This window comes from Lissotriton vulgaris, chromosome 2_1 (assembly GCF_964263255.1).
Source record: "Lissotriton vulgaris chromosome 2_1, aLisVul1.2, whole genome shotgun sequence".
Lineage (NCBI taxonomy): Eukaryota > Metazoa > Chordata > Amphibia > Caudata > Salamandridae > Lissotriton > Lissotriton vulgaris.
In genome coordinates, this window is record NC_141687.1 from 406,139,100 (window position 1) to 406,160,550 (window position 21,451).

General features: G+C 43.3%; 1 protein-coding gene across 6 annotated transcripts in view; it reads left to right on the forward strand.

Moving 5' to 3' along the window:
* The first annotated feature begins 901 nt into the window (after positions 1–901).
* Positions 902–21,451, forward strand: part of ABI2 (abl interactor 2) — an 868,092-nt gene continuing 847,542 nt past the window's right edge. For all 6 annotated transcript variants that reach the window (XM_086955293.1, XM_086955294.1, XM_086955290.1 and 3 more), the window contains exon 1: positions 902–1,199. In XM_086955293.1, coding sequence (XP_086811419.1) covers positions 1,083–1,199 — 117 coding nt within the window. In that variant the 5' untranslated portion in view covers positions 902–1,082. The remainder of the gene's footprint in view (positions 1,200–21,451) is intronic.

The following is a 21,451-nucleotide window of genomic DNA, read 5'->3' on the forward strand; positions in this document are numbered from 1 at the left end:
TTCCCCTACCAGCTATGAACCACCTTGCTCCCATTAATACTTTTAAAAAGAAAAAAAGCATAATATGGACAGTATTTTTAACAGTGTTTTGCATGAATTGCAACGATTTTAATTAATTGTGGAAATAAAAATACTTACTTACTTACTGTTTTGGTCTTGATAAAAAGAAATAATTGTGTTGTCTCACGATAACAAGATATTTCTATTTAGAATTTTGAGATATATGCCTTATTATTTAAGTGTATGGGACTCTTGTAATGATACTATTGGACCTGTGCTCCTCTGGAAATGTGTAACTTTACAAATCCTGTTTGATATATATATATATATATATATATATATATATATATATATATATATATATACATGTGTGCAGGCGGTGTGCATATCAGTACAGTGAAGACAATGTCATGGAGAGTGTCGCTCTACAAATAAGCGCGATTTAAGCGACTTGATAGACCATTCTGCACTTGTCATCCCGTTAATATTACAAAGATTGGCTGGAAGACCAGTGCACAGAGCCAGCTTGACTGTTTCTTGTTGCTTGGCAACAAAGAGGTGGGCAATGCGTGGGTAGGGCTTAACCCAGCTACACCACCCGCAAACACAGTCGATTCAATTGATCTGTTGCAAGCCATACTGCGCGTGTCTGCGTGTCTGCTTTCCGTGCTCCGAGCAGCGGCTGTGTTGGACCAGGCAATGTTGTCTCCAACTACTCCTCCCTTCGAACTATTTAATACAATGCAGCTACTTGCCTGATCACAGCATGGCCATCGCTGTGACGTACTGTGACTGCACATGCGCGATTTGGCGCAGGAAAACTCCTGAATGGGGTGTTAGAGTGGCATGGGGCCTCCAATTTTAATCCCGTTTCTCAACGTAGGTCGCGCGTCTTCTGGGCATGCGCAGTGGTGCTTGCGATCTATTTTTCCAGACCCTCTAGCGGCGCTGCCGCAGCCTCGCAGTCTTCCTGTGATTTGTAGCGCGCCCCCTGGTGGCGCTCGGCCGCTCCTGCCTTCTTCCAGGCTGGTCTCAGGCTCGCGCGGCCGCCGCAGTCTGGTAGCGGTCCCCAGGATGTGAAGATGGCGGAGCTGCAGATGCTCTTGGAGGAGGAGATCCCCGGCGGGCGGCGGGCCCTGCTGGATAGCTACACTAACCTGGAGCGGGTGGCCGACTACTGCGAAAACAACTATGTGCAGGTGAGGGGAAGACGCATGTGTTGTAAAATGTCCAACGTGAATACCCCCGCGGACGGACGGACCAGGGTGGGAGAGGGAACACGGAGCTCGTCTTATGATAGCCGGGCAGGCATACTCGAGTAGGAAAGGGTAAGCTGATCTGAGGAGGCTAACTACTGTCGGGCTGAAATGTTACATCCACACTGCCCCTTCCTTCCGTCATACATGTGTCCTAAGGAGGGGGGGAGAGGGGAAATTGTAGCTCGGGAACGAAAGTGCAGTGGCCGCCTCCAATTAGGAAAGCCCATGAGCGTGATAGGAAAGCGAGATTTCACGTTGTGGTAGGGCAATAGGTCTGATTAATAAGGTAATTCCTCCAGAAAATAAGAGGGAAGTGTGCCTCCAGGGATTTTAGGGCGAATCCCCCAAGTAACATTTTAGGGGCGATTAGGCTGGGGGTTGCAATGCATCCTAGGATGGTGGGAAGCATTCAGAGAAGGAATAGTCGTAACTCGTAACCCAAAAAAAAGGGGCGTGAGCGTGAAATGATTGCAAGCTGTACAGTCTTCGCAGTATTGGGCATCAGCCCCAACCAAGGAAAAACAATACTATATCGATTTGGAGAGTTTGGTATTGGTCTTCAGTTTTTCCTTTAAATTCGACAACCTCATCATACCTTCTAAAACAATTTTATGTAAGGAATAAACTACTGGAAATGACGGATTCACGGTCGTGTCTGAGAAAGATTCGTAGATAGTTACTACTTTAAAATGTTGACATGGATAAGATCGGATAGGAACAACCACTTCCACTTGTGTTGGAAGAGTAAGGAATATTTTCTCAGTTGAGGTGATTGCAATTTTCGAATCAAGAAGGAAGACAGGATTCCCCAGCATACTGCGCTCTCTGTAGAGAGGGTGGCGCTATCATGAAGGGATGGAGTTAGAGGTCCTCCCTTTTGCGTTGGATGTGCGTGAGCTCCTAATTGGGTTCCGAGATGAAGGGGGCTCACTAAGTTAGGTGGAAATAATTCTCCTCAAAATAGGAAGCCCTCCTCAGGCAGATTTTCTCAGGACAGGAGGAGGTAGAGCCATTCCTTAGTATAAGGAAAGCCATTTGGGGAGAAAACATATATTATTACATTATGGTTATATTATGTATATTACTTTTATTTATATTATATTACCCCTAAAGGTACAGTAGAAAGATCATCCGGATGTAAGGGGAATGACTATTCCTATGGCAGGTGAAACAGTGTGCCATAGTGAGAAGTGTTTTCTTCAGGATGGGTGAAAGTATACTTGTAGTATTTAAAAAAGATACTCATTCGAATAGGTGGGAGGATACCCCAAATGGAATTGCATAAACAATTCGAGGGAGTATACACTCAAAGGGAAACCTAGAAAGATGTTCATCGAGAAAGGATGCTGGACAGTCCCGGCCACAGAAATGTAAGAATGTATAGACACTTTTCGACAATGAATGGGTAATAGTATATGAAATATTCTTAGCTCCTACTTGGTGTGAAGTTTTAGATACTTCTGCTCAGGAAAAGGATGCAGCAGTTATCCACCCCATCCCGCAAGCCCCTGGGATAAAACAACCAGAGAACCTTTTTGACTTCAGCATAGGTTGAACACAAGGGTCCTTTCCCACCCCGAAATGACTAATGAAAGAGCAGAAGGACCACTCATCAAAAGAACTTCAACCCACTCCTTAGAGGGATGGGCAGCAATAACCCTTCTCATTAGGAGATGCATGTGAGGACCAAGTATTCCAGGGCCAACGAAAGTAGGGGAGGCAAGAGAAATGGCCCATTATTCTCATTAAATAGGGTCACATGACATTTGTCTTTTAAGATGGCAGATGACCAGGCAGGATTATTGTTAAATCCAAAGTTTGATCAAAATCTGTGATCGGATTTAAATGCTTTATATATTGGTGCTTCACTGCCTCAAAGCTATCTCAACCTCTCCCTCCCCCACCACCACCATGTGCTCTGGTTGCAAAATTCTGTTGGTGGTGGAAAATGAACCATGATGTTTGTCTGGGACAGGGGTTACATAATTGTGTTTATACAAGCAATAGTTGTTAATAATCTTCTTGCAATAATGCTGCTGATTGTTTAAACAATTGACTTCAAAAATAGGGAATTAAACGTGAGGCTTACGGGTGGCAGTTCCTAGATAAATATCCACCTGTGCCCGGAAAGAAGTACATACCTATATTTGCATGATATTGTTGATAATATTGCAGGTACCTTCTCCTACGAGGTACCGGCTACAAAAAAATTCAGCTGATTATAAAGTATTTGACTTAGTAGATCGAAAAATCACACCATTTATAGGGGAAAAGCTTTACAGCTAGTGTTGACATGCGCCCATTCATGAATTACTTGAAATCTCTCCATTATTTGCATTCTGTTAATAAAAAAAATAGCGCTATCTGTACTGAATTTACTATTAACGTGCTCGGCCCCACTCTTTCTTCATTTTTTACTGACACGTGTCAAATATATTTTAAAAATGTACTTTGCGTAGTATATTTATTTTCATTTTTGCCCAGTGTTTTATAACGGTATTGACATCGAGTCTGCTTTGTCCTAGAAAAAAAATAGATATGGCGTTGTGGTTATGCAAACACTTTCCTTTTTAATAACATAAGTCATATGCTTGTGTTTTAATGTGGACATTTGGTATTTGCAATGCCAGCTTCCATGCACGTTGCTTAGGAGGGCTGCCTTCTTGTCCACGTTGACGATGATGCTTGATGGGCGCATGCGATTTGTCCAATGTGCTATTTTCCATAAACGTGGGTTCTCCGGTTTCAGTTAAACAATTACCAGCTGTCTCTGGAATGCGGCCATGAATCCCCCGACGTATCTGCCTCAAGGTTGCAGTAGGAATGTTTCTGTTACATTTGGCAGCAGTGCGATGACATCGTGCTGTTGTTTTGCTTCGGAAGAAAAAAACAGGTCGGGGAAGGCAGTACCAGAGGATGCTTTGCTAGGGTACTCCCATTTCAGGCGTAGGACGCACGCAAGGGCTGCAGGTGCAGACATTCGCCACGAGGAAAGATTGTATGGCTTTTAGCGAATGTACTTTACGTTATGTTCTGTTTTTGCATGCCGTGTGTCTCTTGCTACATTCCATAGCAGCTCGAGGAGTTCGACTCGAGGTGTCGAAGGCACATTGTAACCCATGTAGACAATTTTTAACCCAATTATGGAAATGTTTCTTAGTTGATGTTTGTGTTTTGTATTTAAGGGTTCTACCGAGGCCTATTTAAATAAAGTCTAGCCACCACAGTTTAAAGTCCACAATCTCCAAAATAAGTCTTGATGGTTAACTCACCACAAATGACATTCGGGGGCATTTCCATGGCATAATGTATCCTAAACCAGGGTGTGCAACAGCTGCACCATTGGGTACTTCACATTATGTAATGCATTGCTGTTGAATTTTCACAGGTAGAAACGTTTTGATCATACGTACTGCAGAGACAAACTTTATCTAAATTGAATGATTGTTGGTGTACATTTGATCATGCCATACGGATCTCTATTCTGATTCGCGTACTTTCAGTCAAAATATCTCGCATCTTCAAAATGTGTGGTATAAGAATACAAACCCATTATTAAAGCTGATGCACAACCCATAGCCGTTTGAGAGCCACCGTTTATTTTTTAGGCTCTAGGCTCTTGGTGTCAGTATGGATATTGTTTCCTGCTTTTTCTTTTTCTAGGCTTACCTGGAGTTTTTTTATTTGACTTTGTGCAGGCCAGTTGTACCTGTCAGCCATATGTTAACATAATTCAGGAAACAGTTGGAAGGGCTAATGAGAATGGTCCCTTTATAAACAACTGTCTGCTTTTGTTGTGGACTGTAACCTAGAAGGCATGCCAAACCATCTATATCTCAATGTTTTGCTCAGTGGTTACTATTTGAAAACGTTGTTGGGTAAACTTCTTGGTGCTATAGCGTAAAAGTTGTTGAAGTATATTCTTGTCACTACAATTATATCAGTTGCTTTCATTTATCTTTAACGCATTTCTTGTAAACAAAATGAATGACTCGTCCCTTTGGTGAAACCATGGGTCCATAATTCACACTTTAAAATGTTTTTTGATATGTGTCTCAAAGTGTGGCGCAATCTTCTAATAAAAATTGTAATGTTTTTATTGCATTGTTCGTTTATAAATGAGTTATTAACGGTCATACTAATTTTGAGTGACTTGATCTGCATTACATGCATTTTGTAATTATTCTGAAAAAATGCAAACAATAGTCTAATACAAGTACACCATAACTACACAATTTATTACCTCTAAATACTGCATTAGTGCTTTTGCAGTCTTGCTTCTTTATTATTTTTGCATTTAAGAGTACATGTAGCCAAAATAAAAGCATCCTAAAAAGAGAGTATTTTTTAGTGTAGTAAAAACTATGCCCTACTATGTAGTGTGAGTGCAACAATTCTATGATGAGTGAATGTGCCACAGCTACAAAAAAATAATTATCAAAAGAAGTGTTGTGTCACACAACTTGAAAGTTCTTATCATGTTACATATGTATTATTATTTACAGTCCAGCACTGGTCTTTGTTCATTCTCGTAATGGAAGTAATTTGTTTTTTTCAGTTAAATTTCCATAAATGGTTACTTGGTTGGAATTACAGACCAGATGATGTCCTGGTGAACAAACCAACATTTTCTTAATATACATTTACTAGCAGCCCGTCCCAACGTTGGCTTTGCTAGAGTATTCACCCGCATCGCCGCTCCTCCCCCACCTGCTTTGCCGCATCTCCCTCTCACTCAACTTGCAGAGCCCCCATCCACAGGGACTTCCACTGCTTGCTGCCAATTACTCTTGGGTTTGCAATATAGAGTCCCTCCCACTGGTGCCTGAACTCTGCCTCCGAGCGCCAGTATTATAGTAAAAACCAGCTTTGATTACTGAGTACGTTCGGGGCCCCTTCCCACTCACACCGTGTCCGGGTATTTCTGCCAATAAGTCAAATTACCTCCCCGCATGTCGGGTGTAGCATCGCCCCTCCTTCCCCACCTGCTTTGCCGCTTCTCCCCGCGCTGGTCACTCCAATGTTGGGTCTCGGTCCCGCGCTGCCGCTCCTCCCCCGCATGTCTGGTGTGGGTCCATTGCTCCTTCCAGTGCTCCCACCAGCATCGCCGCTCCTCCCCGCGCTGGGCACTCCAATGTTGTGTGTCGGCCCGTGCCGCCGCTCCTCCCCGCATGTCGGGTGTGGGTCCCTTGCTCCTTCTTGCCCTCCGGTCCGGACAGCGAATGTCGCGTTGACGTGACGTCACGCCCCCACGCAATTGCGCCTCTCTCAAGCGTTGTGACGACGCCGTACGCCGCGTGCATTCACTGTATGCATACGCCCATACGGACTACTTTTCCCCTAACGTCTTCCCCCCGCCCCCCCCCCCCCCCCCCTTGCCCAATGTATATGGTGTGGTGCTCTATAGCCTATGTTCATCTCCTTGACCTCCCCTTTCCAACGCTGTATTGGGTGTTGTGATTGGTGGTGTACTTTTCGAGTTTACCTGGCTCAAAGGACACAGTTCTCTCTTTATAATAGTAGTATAGATAGATAATAGTCTGCTTTCAGTGCACATTACCGCATGACGTTTCTTCCTAGTACTGTTCTGAGCAGTGAATTGGTAATTGCTCGCCATTGCAGCTGCGCTTGTAATGTAAGGTCATGTTAAACATTTTGTTTTTTTTCTCTAATGTAAATTGGAGACCATTTTTGATGCACCCATCTTATTCTTGCTTTAAGAAAGTCAATGGTTTTGTATATTTCTACTCATTCTATTTCTGAAAGTCCAGGTTAGGTTTCTCATCTCATTGTGTGGGCAAATGTTTCATTTACTTAGGCAACTTTTGAGTTCTATTATTTTTAACAGCATTTTTCACAATTCAAACCCATCAAAAAGGTTCTAAATGTTGAAGCAGACTAATATCTAATAAAGTAAAATTTCTTTTGAAAGAGGCCACACCTACTGCATGTGCCCGCATAAAAAGCTATGTGTCGACTCAGAAAATTCTACCAAGTAGCTTGTTCCGTTAAGGTCTAAAGAATTTGATAATAGAGCTTGTTAATTCTTTGAGTTTCACTTTACCATGATCCTTTAATTTTAACATGTTTTTCTGCCTAACTTACTATTCCATACAACCTTAATCACTGCTGATTAATCCTTTTGACATAGGTAATTTTTTTGATTTTCAAATAATATTTAGATGTTTGTATATTGAGAGGAAGGCATGTTAACTTGTTATTTGTAGACATGAAGTGGGGTAGTTTTGTGCAGTAAAGATGTTGCTACTGATATAAACAAATCATTTTCAATTTCTTAAGCCTGGCAGCAGCATTGTCGTATTTTGTTTTGGTTATGATGTGTGATATGATGACAGGTGTTAACAAAGCATTTGCTCGGATTTTGACCTTTAGGATAGATTTGCTTCTGAAGTATGACACTGAAAACATTACTCCTTGTTTAGTTACAATACCGTTCGTTTAACTGAAGGAAGTGATCGCACTCTTAGTGGTGGTTGTATTGTTGCCCTTTACTGTGGTTTTATTTTGATCAGTCAAAAGTTCCATTATTGGAGGAACATATGTTTTGAAATTTGTTATGTGTATTTTGAGCAGGTCGCATGGAACAATCCTTAGCAAATCAGTAGAAAGCGAGCTACCAAACAGGGCAACTCCCTCAGGCAGTGATGTATTCTAGGGGCATGTCTCTGAAAGAGATCATTGCCTATATTTGCTTGCTCATTTTAAGCTAATCTGCAGATGGCCCCTAGTTTGTAACTAACTGCTCTGTGCTGTCTGTTCAGATACTTTAACAAAACTTTAAGCATACTTGCATTACAATTTATCACAATTTTGGGACTCCTGAGTGCATCCTGCCTGGCTCCAAGCATTCTTGTGTCCTTCTCTTGATGAAGACCCTTTGAGTGGCTCACCAGAGTCAAAACACCAACACAGTACAAGTTGTCTTCTTGATCAAAATAGGATCACAGAAATGACCAAAACTGTTCAAAAGTCTCACCACATGTCTATAAACAGGCCAGAATCAATTTTTGTTTGATTCTTTACTATTTATCACTTAAACTTTGTTGGTGAAGCACTGACCATTGCTTTGCCCACACTCGTGGTTAGTATTGTATACTTTGTTGTATACCTAAAATGGTTTGTCGTATATTGCAGTCTGTGCCTTGCTGATGCATATGCAGACTGTTAATACATAAATTAGATCACTAAGTTGATTTAAGCTTTTATGTAAATGTTCTATTTGTGCACATCACACAGTAGAACCGCAGGATCTATTGAATTTAATTAACCCGGGTTCCAATCAGAATAGAAGGTTGGCGTATTTTATTTAGTCATGAACTATATGGTTGATTTCTTTCCCCCTGGTCCCTTGCCACAGTCTTTACGTTGTTTGCATAAGCACAGTGAGTGGGGCAACCTATTCTAATGTTTCAGGACTTCCATATAATGAGAATGAATTTCAGTGACATACTCATTGATAATTTTGCAATGTTACATTTTGCCAGCAGAGCAGGTAAAAAGAGAGGACCTTTTATTATTGTCGCATATGGAACCACAGGCTATGACACATTCTGTGTGTAAAAGGAGTGTATATGGTGTGAGATTTTCTTAAAAACAATCTTTATTAGATTTATGATCATATTACAGCTATGTGTTAATCATCTGCCTCCAAATATTACTGGAATCGTCAATGTATATTACAGATAATAGTATCTATATTTCAGTCAATGCAATGGTTTAAGTAGTATAATTCCTTTGCTAGGATTTCAAGTCATAACATAAGCTTTGTTGGTCTTCTGCATGCACGGGTAGCATATGAAGGACTACAAAATAAATTAAAAAAATCGGAACATAAGTTTAAAAATGACTTAAATTTTTTTCGAAAAGTAATAAAATATAACTATATTCTTGTTCCACTCTCAGGAAAAATACCTATAATACACATTACTGTACAATAAGGGTGACACCAACCTTATTGCAAATAAAACATATCAGATATAATTGTGGTAGGACCAGGTAGGGGCCTCAGAATGGGGCCCAATCATGTCTTGTTGGTAAATAAATGCAAGCCACATTTTTGCGGTCTGAGTTCAGTATCTAGCAGGTCTGGTGTCGCCACTGGGTTCGCTCTTCAAGGCGGATATTTGTTTGTCACATTGGTTAGAAATGACCTGCAGGACACCGCTCCCTGCATTGTGCCATCATGGGTGAGAGTGGGAGCTTGATGACAATTTTTGATGGTCATGAACGTTTATCTGAGGGTGTCCTTAACCAATGCGATGGTACATGCATGTGTTGAATTTCGGCGGAGGTAGTGATGCTCTTATTGGTAAGAGAGGAGGGAATGTGGCAGGATAATTTTCTTGAGTACACTTTTTTGTACGTATTTTATTTATTACTTTAAGATGAATGTTGGAGAGTGGCACTCTGCACCGGGAGTTCTGTGGAAACAAGCTCAATGTAATTTTCATTTCAAATGGTTGGAAACTAATTGTTAAACAAAAGTCAGTAGAGTGACTGTAGCTAGTGAAATTTCATTTCACCGAAGGATTTTAAATTCCGCAAATTGCATTCTGGCCAATGATGATCACTGTAGCAGAGCTTGTTGTAACAGACGAATCCTGCACTCTGAAGTGCATTTGTAAAAGTAGTTTTGTATGTTAAGGGTATTGTACAAAAACATGGTCACATGAGTGCAGACGGTGCTCCGGGGTTTGGTTCAAAGACACCCATTTTATTGGGGATATGATCTGTGCAGGTAGGATGCTTCAATGTTTGCTCCACCCTCTCATCCTGTAAAAGAGTTACCAGACTGCCACTGCAGTGAGGTAATGGTAGAATGTGTGAGGTAATGGTAGAGTGTGTAAGTGTAGGCTGTAACGGTGGAATGTAGAACGGGCTGGCAGAGAGTGGCGCAGGAACTCCAAGGTGAGGAGCCGCAATAATGATGAAGAAAATCGTTATGTTGTAAAGGGTTGGGATGAATAAAGTATCTAACTCATGGAAGCGTACTTGCCTTCATTGTGATATTGGTGATGAGCTGGAACCAAACAAGACGTGTGAGGAAGAAGCACCGTAGAAAGACCAGGAGAAGAAAAGACTGTTCCGCCCCAGCGAAGTGATCTGATGGCAGTTTACTGATAAGTGGCTGGATGTGTCTGTATAGTGCCACGGATGCTGTTATTAAGGCTACCGTCAAGTTTCATATGACATTTTGCCGGATTTCCAAGGCAGTTCATGTTGTGGCAGTTGAAAGGCCTCACCGCTGTACTTCACACTTAGTAGAGATACGGGGCTTGACTGTGACATTTAACAGTTCACAGGAGGAGAAGTAAGCAAAAATCACACTGCACGTTTGCATGTCGCTATTTAGGGGGTATATTTTTAATATGCTAAACGGCTCTTCTTAGGACTAGCAATGTAGAGAGACAGCATATTGGCTGGCGTTTTAGAAGAAGGATCGGTGCACCTTGTGCAGGGGTTACAACAATTACTATTAGCAGTCGCAGGTAATTTTCTTCAATGTATTTGGGCACTTGTGGCACTACATTTGGTTATATTTATTCTGGTGGCATAGTAGCATTAACAAACAGTATTACTTTTGGGCTTGGCTTTCACTGCCTTCATATTATCTGCTGCTCCTTCTCCTTCTTAGTAACCATTATTATTTGGAAAGCATTACCTTTCCAATCTGACAACCTGTCTATTCTTGGAAACTGGTAAAAAACAATTTTTACCATCCGTGCTTCATTAGAACTGCATATTCCAAAGCTGGTTAATCATAATTCTACAAGTGGTGAGTCATGTTAAGTTCATGTAATTTATCCACGCTGCAAGCATTTCTTCCAGGTAATGGTGACCCCTCCATGTGATTGCAAGACCGGAAGCAGTACTTTTGTAACTACCTAGATACTTTTAAAGAAGAAGAATTTACACCTGAAGAGAAGAAAAAAGGGCTATTGCATTGGTTAAGTCTGGGATGTGTCAAAACATACAATAAATTGCGAAAAAGGTCAGACAAGGGGGTTACTGGTGATGTTTTCACACATGCGCTAGACAATCTTGTTGCTCATTTGTCCCTGGTGTGTTTTGCTCTGGACCGATTTTAAGTTCTTTCAACGCAAGCAAGGCAAAAGTGAGAATGTACATTAATATGTTACAACGCTTAAGCATTTGGCCTAGATTTACAGATTTGGGGCTTTGCATTAAGAGTTGATTTGTGACCAGATTATTATGCATGACAGGACAAATTATGGGTGAATGGGGAGGCCAGGCCCCCTTAAAAGAGGTTGTAGCGCTGGTAAAAGAAGAAAAAAAAGCGGACCTCACAGGTATGCCAAAGCTGTTGTAGAGGAGGCTCAATGTGAAAATAAAATGGTTAATATTGTGACGGTGATAAAGAAGAGTAAAAGTAGCGTGTTCACTTCTAAGAAGGTTGGACAAAACACTTCTACATCCACTAGTAAATCTGACAAGAAGAAGAGTGAATAAGATGTAATGAAGTTTTATAGGTGCAGCAGTGCAGAACATTTTAGCGTAATTAAAAAAAAATGCCCAAGGGGAAGATTCGGATACCAACAGTGTATTCTGAATAGAGTATTATGTTCTAAATGTTAACCATACTGTTAGAAAGAAACAGATATGCGAGTTGAGTGTTGAATGAGTTACAGTGGGTGCAGTAGCAGATCCAGGTTCTCAGTTTACCTTTATTAACAGAGTTGTGTGGGAAGAAATGTTTGGGAATGTCCCAATTCATACATTAGTGAAGCTGGAACTAAGAGTGATAATTTACACAGGTGAGAACATTGATTTAATAGGTTTTAAATGGTCGGAGGTCCATTTTAAGGGAAGAGAAGCAACCTGCTAAGTTTATGTCAGAAAAGGGTCCATCTGTGCTGGGGTGGTATGACCAGGAAGAGTTGGGCATTTTACTGGTTCCCAATAACATAGAAACAGTGCTTACTATTCAACAGGAAAAGAACATTGGCAAAATAATTTTAGGAGAATTTTCTGGTGTTTTCTCTAGAAAAGTAGGTAAAGTAAATAATTTCAGCCATAAAATCGAATTAAAATCTGCATCTAGACTGTGTGTCTCTAAAGTGAGATGCATGCTATTTTCCATTAGGGATGAGGTAACACGAGTTAAAGGAACTAGGTAAGAATGGGGCAATGGAACAATGTTGATTCAGCAGAATGGGTTTCACCCTTGGTGGTTGCAGAAAATCCCACGAGAAGGTCAGGTTATGTGTGAACCTTAGAGAATTAAATAAAAACATTTTGATCAATCAGTATCCTGTTCCCAGGATTAACAAGATGTTGTCAAATACCAGGGGTGCACCTTGGTTTTCAACTTTGGACGTATAGTCTGCCCACCACCAGTTGCAATTGCATCCAGAATGTAGGAAATTAACCACATTCATAACACCAATTGGGTGTTTCCAGTTTTTGGGAGTCTCATTTGGACTTTCGTCATCAACTGCCATGTTTCAGAGACTCATGGGTAAATATTTTTAAGTTAAAGAATTGGAAACGTTATGTTCTTCCAGGACGACATCCTGATAACGGGTTGGACTGAAGAAGAACATAATGAATAAGTTAAGACATGTTCTGATAATATTGGAACAGAAAGGCCTCACTGTGGAATTTGGAAAATGCACGTTTGCCAAAGAGGAAATACCTACTTGGGTCACAATATCAGTGGTAAGAAGATTAAGAACAAGGAGGCGTTTGTTGATACAATTTGTAATGCTACGCCACCGTGAAGTAAGGAAGATGTAAGGTCATTTCTGGAATTAGTTGTTTTACTCAAAATGTATATTGAATCTTGCTGAGAAAACATAAAGATTAGAAATTTGTTAAAAAAAAAACCAACAAATTTGAATGGTCCGTGGGTGAATTCTATGTCTGGACCGGAGGCGAGGATTATGCTCAAAATGTTTTTATTTCTTTCTAGCAGCTTCAACAAACAAGGTAAAGAAACAAACTTTCCTATGATGCACACAGTGAAGGTCAACATATAGTCCACCAATAGGCAGTCTAGGATATCCCCCAAAGGCTGCCCTTGGAAGACTTTCTCTTTCTTTTCTTTCTTCCAGTAGTCAAGTACCCGCTAATTCCCTCCGACTCTGAGGTGTTTTTATTATATATAATTATTGCACTCGTTGCTGCATTCATTGTTAATTTATAACTTTATGGTTGATTACACTGTAGTGAGTTAGCCTCTCTGCGGACTTTCTCTGGGGCCGCGGGATGATTTTCATCGCTCAGCTTGCGGCGCCCATCTCGAAGTCTGAAGCGCCTTGGTGTGGTGCACACTGGAGTTGTCTAGAGGGTGCATGTGTTGCGTCTTGCTGGTCCGAGCAGGAGCGCTGCTGTCAGTTTCAACAGCGAGTGCTCCAACACGCAGAGCCCGCAGTCCAGTCTGCTGGAGAAGCGTGGAGTCCGGCTCCCATAGGGTACGGGTCTGTAATTAGAAACTTGCTCAGCCGGACACAAGCTCTCACACAGGTCTTTTTTCATATCGGAACGCCTGCACTGCGAAATGACTTTGCTCTCCGATGACGGGAACGGGCGAGGGGTTTTCTGAGACCGACCAGAGCAGGGCAGAGCACCTTTGTTGCTTGCGCTCAGTGCACCAAAACCCTTAACTCTTGAGTTGCCAAATCGAACCTCAGGCTGGCAAAAGACACCCATGTCCAGAGCAATTACAGTACATTGTGCCCTGTGAATGCAAGTCTCTGGCTGCCATAAACTTTAACCCTTAGTGAAAGGCTTCCTAATTACTTGCTCAGTCTTATTTGTCTGTAATATTTGCCTAAGTTTATTAATTTTACCCTCCGCTACCAGGAAGTAGGAATATGCAGAGGAAGAATCTCTGCAGGTCCTGCTCTTAGATGATGAATTTTGTGAAGCGGTAGACTTTTATTTTTCAAGCAGTAGCAGCGGCCATGGGGCTCTTTGCACTCTGCATTGTGGAGGTTGCATATGCCTGCCAGAATTCCCAGTCCCTCCCAACATTTATGAACCTCATGAAGTTCCTTCCCAAGCGTAAGAGAGACTCTGGGATAGACCTGGGAGCCTTTGAGCACCTGAAGAAGGCTTTCCTGTCCTGGCAAGACGCAGAAGTGCATGACGCTCTGTTAGATGTGGAGGATGTGTTTCTCCTCCCAGTGCCTTGACACGGAGAAAGAAGAGTCCTCGGGGACTCAAATGATGAGGCTGGTCCCTGCAGGCCGTGGTGCCCCAACCTAATACTAACCCCTGTGTGTCCAGGGAACGACCCATAAGACTTCTATGACATGTTGGTCGCTGAGATCTGTTGCACCCCCGCTCAGCAGAGTGGGCCCCTTCCAATAAAGACTGGCGGTAACTCCAAAAATAGATCCTAGAATGGCGACCTACCTCCAGAAGTATCTTAGGGATCCAAAAAAGGCAGTGACCATGCCTGGAAATCTTGCCAGTATAAATTGTTAGCTATAGCTGGCCCTATTACAAAGATCCTGGAACTGGTGGAAGAGGCCAAGGCATCTGGCACTTTACTTTCCCCAGAGCGTATCTCTAGCTGGGTGCATTGTGCTGTTGTTTTTCTCTGCAATGCTAATTGCGCCCTCTCAACTGAGAGCTGTTGTGCCCTTCTTCTGAAGGTAGACCCCAAATTGGGGGACCTGGCTTCCTCCGAGGCTGGAGCAGTAGCTCGGGGCGGGCTCTTCAGGCAACCGTTCATCAAGGAGCTGAGCACATTTGTAGCCACATCTACCTCCTTGTGTAAGGCACAGGCCTCAATCAAGAAGTCTTTTCACTCTACAATTTTTGTTGGGGCTGGCGGTTGCACAGGGCTCTCGGCCGGCTGTTTCTTTACTCAACGCCCCCAGAGAGGATCCAGGAAGTTCAGAACACACAAACAAGGAGAATTCTTCCAGACACGTAGGGGCAATCGAGCCCATGGTGGTAGAGGTGCCTTCTGAGGACAGTTCCATGCTACACCACGTGAGCCTTTCCCCCTCCCCCTTTTTTAAAGTAGGTGGTGGGTTGGCATACTTTGTACACAATTGGGAGAACATTTCTTCCGATGCATGGGTTCTTCAGCCCATCAACGATTTTCATATAGAATTGTACATGTCTCTGACCCAAGGTACACCGACCTCGTCCCCAGGTTTTTGCAGAAGACAAAGTCTCCTTGATAGAACAGGTGGGGACCGATTTGCAGCAAAAAGGCGCAATTGTTCACTCCTGCCTCCACCCCAGAGGTTTCCTCAGCAACATTTTTCTTGTGGACAAGACTAAAGATGGTTAACTTCCGGGAATAAATCTCCGGAAATTCAACCAATGCAATCCATCTCCTGCGGGATCTCCTCCAGCCTCATGACTTGATGGTGCGTTTGGACTTAAAAACCCATATCTGAAAGTACACATTTTTGCTTCACTTCAACGTTTTTTGCAGTTCAAGTGGAAATACCAAGTGTTTGACTTCACCACCCTTCCTTTTGGTCTGTCCTCTGTCTCTTGGTGTTTCAAAAGTTCCTCAAACCTGTGGTGGAGACCTTGCGAGCGAGGTGTTTCCTACTCCTCATTTACCTAAACAACCTGCTGCTTTTGAATCAGTGCCCATGGAGACAGTCCCAGTAGTTACAGGTGGCGATAGATCTACCGCAGGGTTTAGGTTTCATAATCCATGCCAAGGAGGACATCCTGTTGCCGTCCAAGCAGGCTACCTTAGTCGGATTCTTCATAGAATTGGTAGAGCAGACGTTAAGACTTCCATCTTGGAAAGTCATGAAAAATCCGCAAGGAGCTGAAACGGATGCTGTCATGCTCCACTGCTTCGTTACGACAGGTGGCTCTGATGGTTGGTCTTCTGTCATCATCAATACTAGCGATCTACCCAGCCGGCTCCATTACAGGGCTTTGCGGTGCCTTCGCTGGGGGTTACAATACGCGGATTAGATACCCCTAACAGAATAAGTAAAAGTAGCAATGAGATGGTGACTGGACCACATGGAGGCATGGATCGGGCGACCCATCTTTGGCTCGGACCCAGATATCGTGATAGACCAAATGCCAGGGAGTCCGGTTGGGGGCTTGATGTGGCAACTCCTTTACCGAAGGAAAATAGTCCACAGAAGAGCGCCACCTTCATATCAACTGCGTGGAACGGATGACCAGGTCCTTTGCCAGTCAGTGTTGGATGAAGGATAAGGTGTCTTTCGATGCCTTCTAAACGGGGACAATGTTTCGGCAGCGCGCTTTATGAACCACCTTTGGGGGACCATATCCAAGACCTTGCCAGATCTTGCCAAGGACCTTTGGACTTTATGCCTGTCGCATCATATCTTGGTGACAGTAGAGTACCTCCCGGGAGCCTCCAACGTGGTAGCAGATTGGTGCTCCAGAGCATGGTCAGACATGAGTCTGTGGCAGCTGCACCACCTGCATTTTCAGAGGTTAAATGTCTTCTGGGGGCCCTTCTCAGCAGACCTTTTTGCAGCACGGCTGGATCACTAACTGCCCAGGTTCTTCAGTTAGAAGCCGGACCCTCTTGCTTTGGTGACTGATGCGTTTCTACAGGACTGGACCCAGGGGGTCGGGTATGCTTTTCCACCATTTGCAATGATAATGAGACTCACAGCGCATGTCTACAGACAGAAGGCAAAGGTAGTGGTGATCACGCCTTAATGGAGGTTGCAAGTGTGGTTTCCAGTTCTACTGGAACTTTCTTGTGATTCTCCGATCCTTTTACCCCTTGATCCAACTCTCCTGCAGGATCCCCAAGGCAACTCTTACTCGCTGATCTTGTAAGGTCGCATAACTCTCATGGCATGGCAGATTTTAGGCATCGCTGGAGAGTCCCGGGCCGATCGGCTTAGCTGGAGAACTACTGGCAGGCATGGGCCGATAGTACGAACAAACGTTATTGATCGGCATGGGCCAGATGGGTTAGTTGGTGTGTACGAAACAACCAAGATCCCATGGGGTGCGAGGTGGTCCCCATCATTAATGTTTTGGCTTCTTTGGCATCTCAAGGATTGGCATATTGGATGATCAGCTCCTGTAGATCGGTGATTTCGGCAGGCCATATCCCAGTTCAAGGTGCTCCTGTGGGCGAACATCAGCCTATATACAAATTAATGCAGGGGAGCCACTTGACGCTTCCCTAGAACCCAGATATGACATTGTGGGGTGTTAACAAGTTCCTTTGTTTATTCTGCTCTTGGCCAGCCAATAACTATTTGTCTTGAAAGCATTTTCGCGAAATTAGCCATGTTGCTGTGTTTATTGTCATGTCAGTGTGTATCTGACATATGAGCTTTGGATATTTCAGATGGGTGTTTAACCCGCAAGGAGTAACCTTCCATATTGTTTGTAGGACTAAGTCCAATTTCACAGTGGTGTCCTATCCAGTCTTTGTCAAGTCTCAAATTATGTGTGGTCCGTTGTCTTAAAAAATACAAGAGTGTGACGAGGGAACCTCTCTCTTTGGGGGAACGTCACTTGTTGATCTCTCACAGGAAACCTTTCAAAGCGATTACTCCTCCCACCTTAGCCCGATGGATCAGGTGAGACATTCAACAAGTGGGCATCAATGTATTGCAATTTGGCACCCATTCTGTTAGAGGTACAATGGTCTCTAATAGTTTCGCCCATGGCGCTCGTCTGGAAGATACTATAAATGCAGCAGACTGGTCTTTAGATTCTATGTCAAAAGATTCTATTTTAAGCCAGTTGCTGACATGGCATTATTGGGGATGGACAAGCTGTGAACGAACATAATCCTCGGCTCTGGTCCTGAAATAGAATAAAAATTGTCCTAATAATCCTGAAGGAAAGTTTCATTTCTATTAAGGACACAGAGGCGAGGATTAATCCTGCCCTAAGGCTCCTGAGATCCTTGTCCAAACCCTGGGAAGCTTCTTATTAAGTACTGACTGTAGTCCATTCAGCCATATGGAATAAGTATTTCTTGTTTCTTCTTTTAATGATGTGCTCACACTTGTCCTTCTACCTGGTTTAGATTCTGGCAGAGTTTCTCTACCTTAGAATAGTTCGATGGTTGATGTTTGCGTAATTTGATATGCTTGAAAATCTGGTTTGCATTGGATTGACCGAGTCCAGATTCATACATTCTCACTCTGATAATTCAAAGACAGAGTAATGGAAATTCATGTCTGATTTGGTCACAGTCAGGAAAGAGGAAGCCTTCCAAGGGAAGTACGCCTTTGGGGACATCCTGAACTGCCTATTGCTCTGCTATACGTTGACTTTTACTGTGTGCATTATGAGAAGGTTAGTTTTTTCCCTTGTTTGTCATAGCTGCTGGAAAGGAATAAAAAAATGTTTTGAGCATAATCCTCGCCTCTGTGTCTTTAATAGAATTGAAACTTTACTTCATGATTGCTTGGAAATATTTCATTTGTTGCTCTTAAAGTAAACATTTGTAAAGTTAAATATCTAGCTGAATTCCGTGCACAACTGATTATAAATGAATTCAATGAACGTATCATTTTAAACAAGTGTATGACGTGCTCCATGGGTATCGCTCTCTGGACCAGAGCCTGGATTAATAATCAAAATAATATCACCTCCATGAACCTTGGGTGTATCCTCATGGGCACAAATCAATTCCCAGAAAAAGGATTTCAACTGATTGCTTCTTTTCAATAGCGACTGTAATCTTGAAGTATTTTGCTTGTTTATTCATCATAAGACATGAAATAATTTTTCAGGTCAGATCAGGGTTTTAACAACAGATGACTACAATATCCAGAATGCTTTGTTGCATAATGTTCAATAATGAAAATGAGTTCAATACATTTCAAAAACAAGAGTCCCAATGCATTTCGGGCATTCCGCCCTTCCTCAGGGGATGAATCTATAGAAGTAAAACGAAATAATACAATGAGGAAACCCAAATGTAATGGGAAAAGTTTCAACATACAGCGTATAGTCCTGCTTCACCACAAATGTGAAAATCTTAGATCTGTTCCTGAGAAATTACCAAGATAGGAAAACCGAAATAACACTGGTGAATAAACAGTATGTACACATGTGACAATCTTTCTTCAATCTCTCTGACAAAAAGTTGCATGTTCGGTGCGAAGATAGGAACAACCAAAGTAACCTGGAAGGGTGAACATGCCACAATTACCCACCGCAAAGTGAATCGCCGAAATGTTACCTCAACCTTTATAATCCCGAGTGTTACAAATACAAGGATACAGCCTGACCACCTTCATATGGCTGGGATACCCGCCACCCCCTCTCAACACAGTCCCCAAGGATGGGAAACCGGAAACAGTTCTGAACTTTTGGAAGACGGGAGGGAGTGACCCTCCCGGCCGTATTTATTAAAATATGAAACAAAATTAAAACATTAAAATAACAGTTTCATATTATGTACAATTTCATTACCACATTGCGATGTTTGGCTAACCTTAACATATTCTCTAATACAAAGGTTCTCCTAGCCGAACTAACATCCTACAAAACATCTAACTTGAAATTTTGAAATTGTACATCCTAACGTTTAAGGGCCAACGGCAAGGTCGTAACCGGTGTCAAGATCCCTAAACCAGAAATATCCCCCTCACTTGTGAGGGGCGACCGCACAGAGGTGTACCTCGAGTGCAACTACCAATTTCCCTTGACTTGACGGGGGCCCCCAATAAACTCGACGCCACTTAAAGGTCGTCCGAGGACTCGTGTGAGGAATCTAGAAGGTAGCGTAGACCCCCCCCCCAAACCCCACACAACTTACCACAACTGCCGTCGCAGATGTCCTAGCCCCGGGAAATTCTCCAGGAGGGGGCTGTAGCCCCTCCTACCCAGGCCTTGACCGCCTTTCCTTTCCTTTCGGCGGCCCATCCTTAGAAGGGACCGCCTTCCCAGTTGAGGGGCCAATGGCCACCTCCCTCGAGCGCTCCCATCCGTAATGGGTGACGCCCACTCATAGGGATCTTCCAATTAGTGCTCACCGATCATGACCTTACCGCCCGACCAAAATAAATACGACAGTTCTAAACTAGATGGCTAAATTACTTAAAAGACAGTTAAAGCAACAACTTTATTAAAAGCACGCTACTGATCAACGCTAGAGCAGGATTACTTTATTTGCAAAACATAGCACAAATTGACCATTTCTTTATTGCATATTCAAAGTTATCACGATAATAATCCGGACCTGAAAACAAAAGAGTTACCACATCAAACTTTATTCAAAACCACTTGCTGTCCTCAGGGGCTGGTGGGTGGGTCAAAATTGGCTCTTCGTTCCGTCTCGAGCTCACGTGCAGCGAGGTGGTGCAGCTTCAGAGCACAGGAACAAGAGGATGCTACCTTGGCTTGTTGCTCCTTTTATCCATCTTCAGGGCGAGCGTAAACCCGCTCCGGCCTGCCCCGAGGGCGTGCCCGGCCGCGTCAGTATCTAGGCCAGCCCACTCTAGGGCGGGAAAAAGGCGCGCCCCGGCTACGCCGCTTCGGGCATACCAGCCGAGACTCGCCTCCCGCCCAAGATGGCTTCCCGGGGGGGATCGTGGTACTCCGCCATAAGTTCGGGGGGACCGAATGGTCGCCCCTTTCCATATGGCTGGGATACCCGCCACCCCCTCTCAACACAATCCCCAAGGATGGGAAACCGGAAACAGTTCTGAACTTTTGGAAGACGGGAGGGAGTGACCCTCCCGGCCGTATTTATTAAAATATGAAACAAAATTAAAACATTAAAATAACAGTTTCATATTATGTACAATTTCATTACCACATTGCGATGTTTGGCTAACCTTAACATATTCTCTAATACAAAGGTTCTCCTAGCCGAACTAACATCCTACAAAACATCTAACTTGAAATTTTGAAATTGTACATCCTAACGTTTAAGGGCCAACGGCAAGGTCGTAACCGGTGTCAAGATCCCTAACCAGAAATATCCCCCTCACTTGTGAGGGGCGACCGCACAGAGGTGTACCTCGAGTGCAACTACCAATTTCCCTTGACTTGACGGGGGCCCCCAATAAACTCGACGCCACTTAAAGGTCGTCCGAGGACTCGTGTGAGGAATCTAGAAGGTAGCGTAGACCCCCCCCCCAAACCCCACACAACTTACCACAACTGCCGTCGCAGATGTCCTGGCCCCGGGAAATTCTCCAGGAGGGGGCTGTAGCCCCTCCTACCCAGGAAGGGGCCTTGACCGCCTTTCCTTT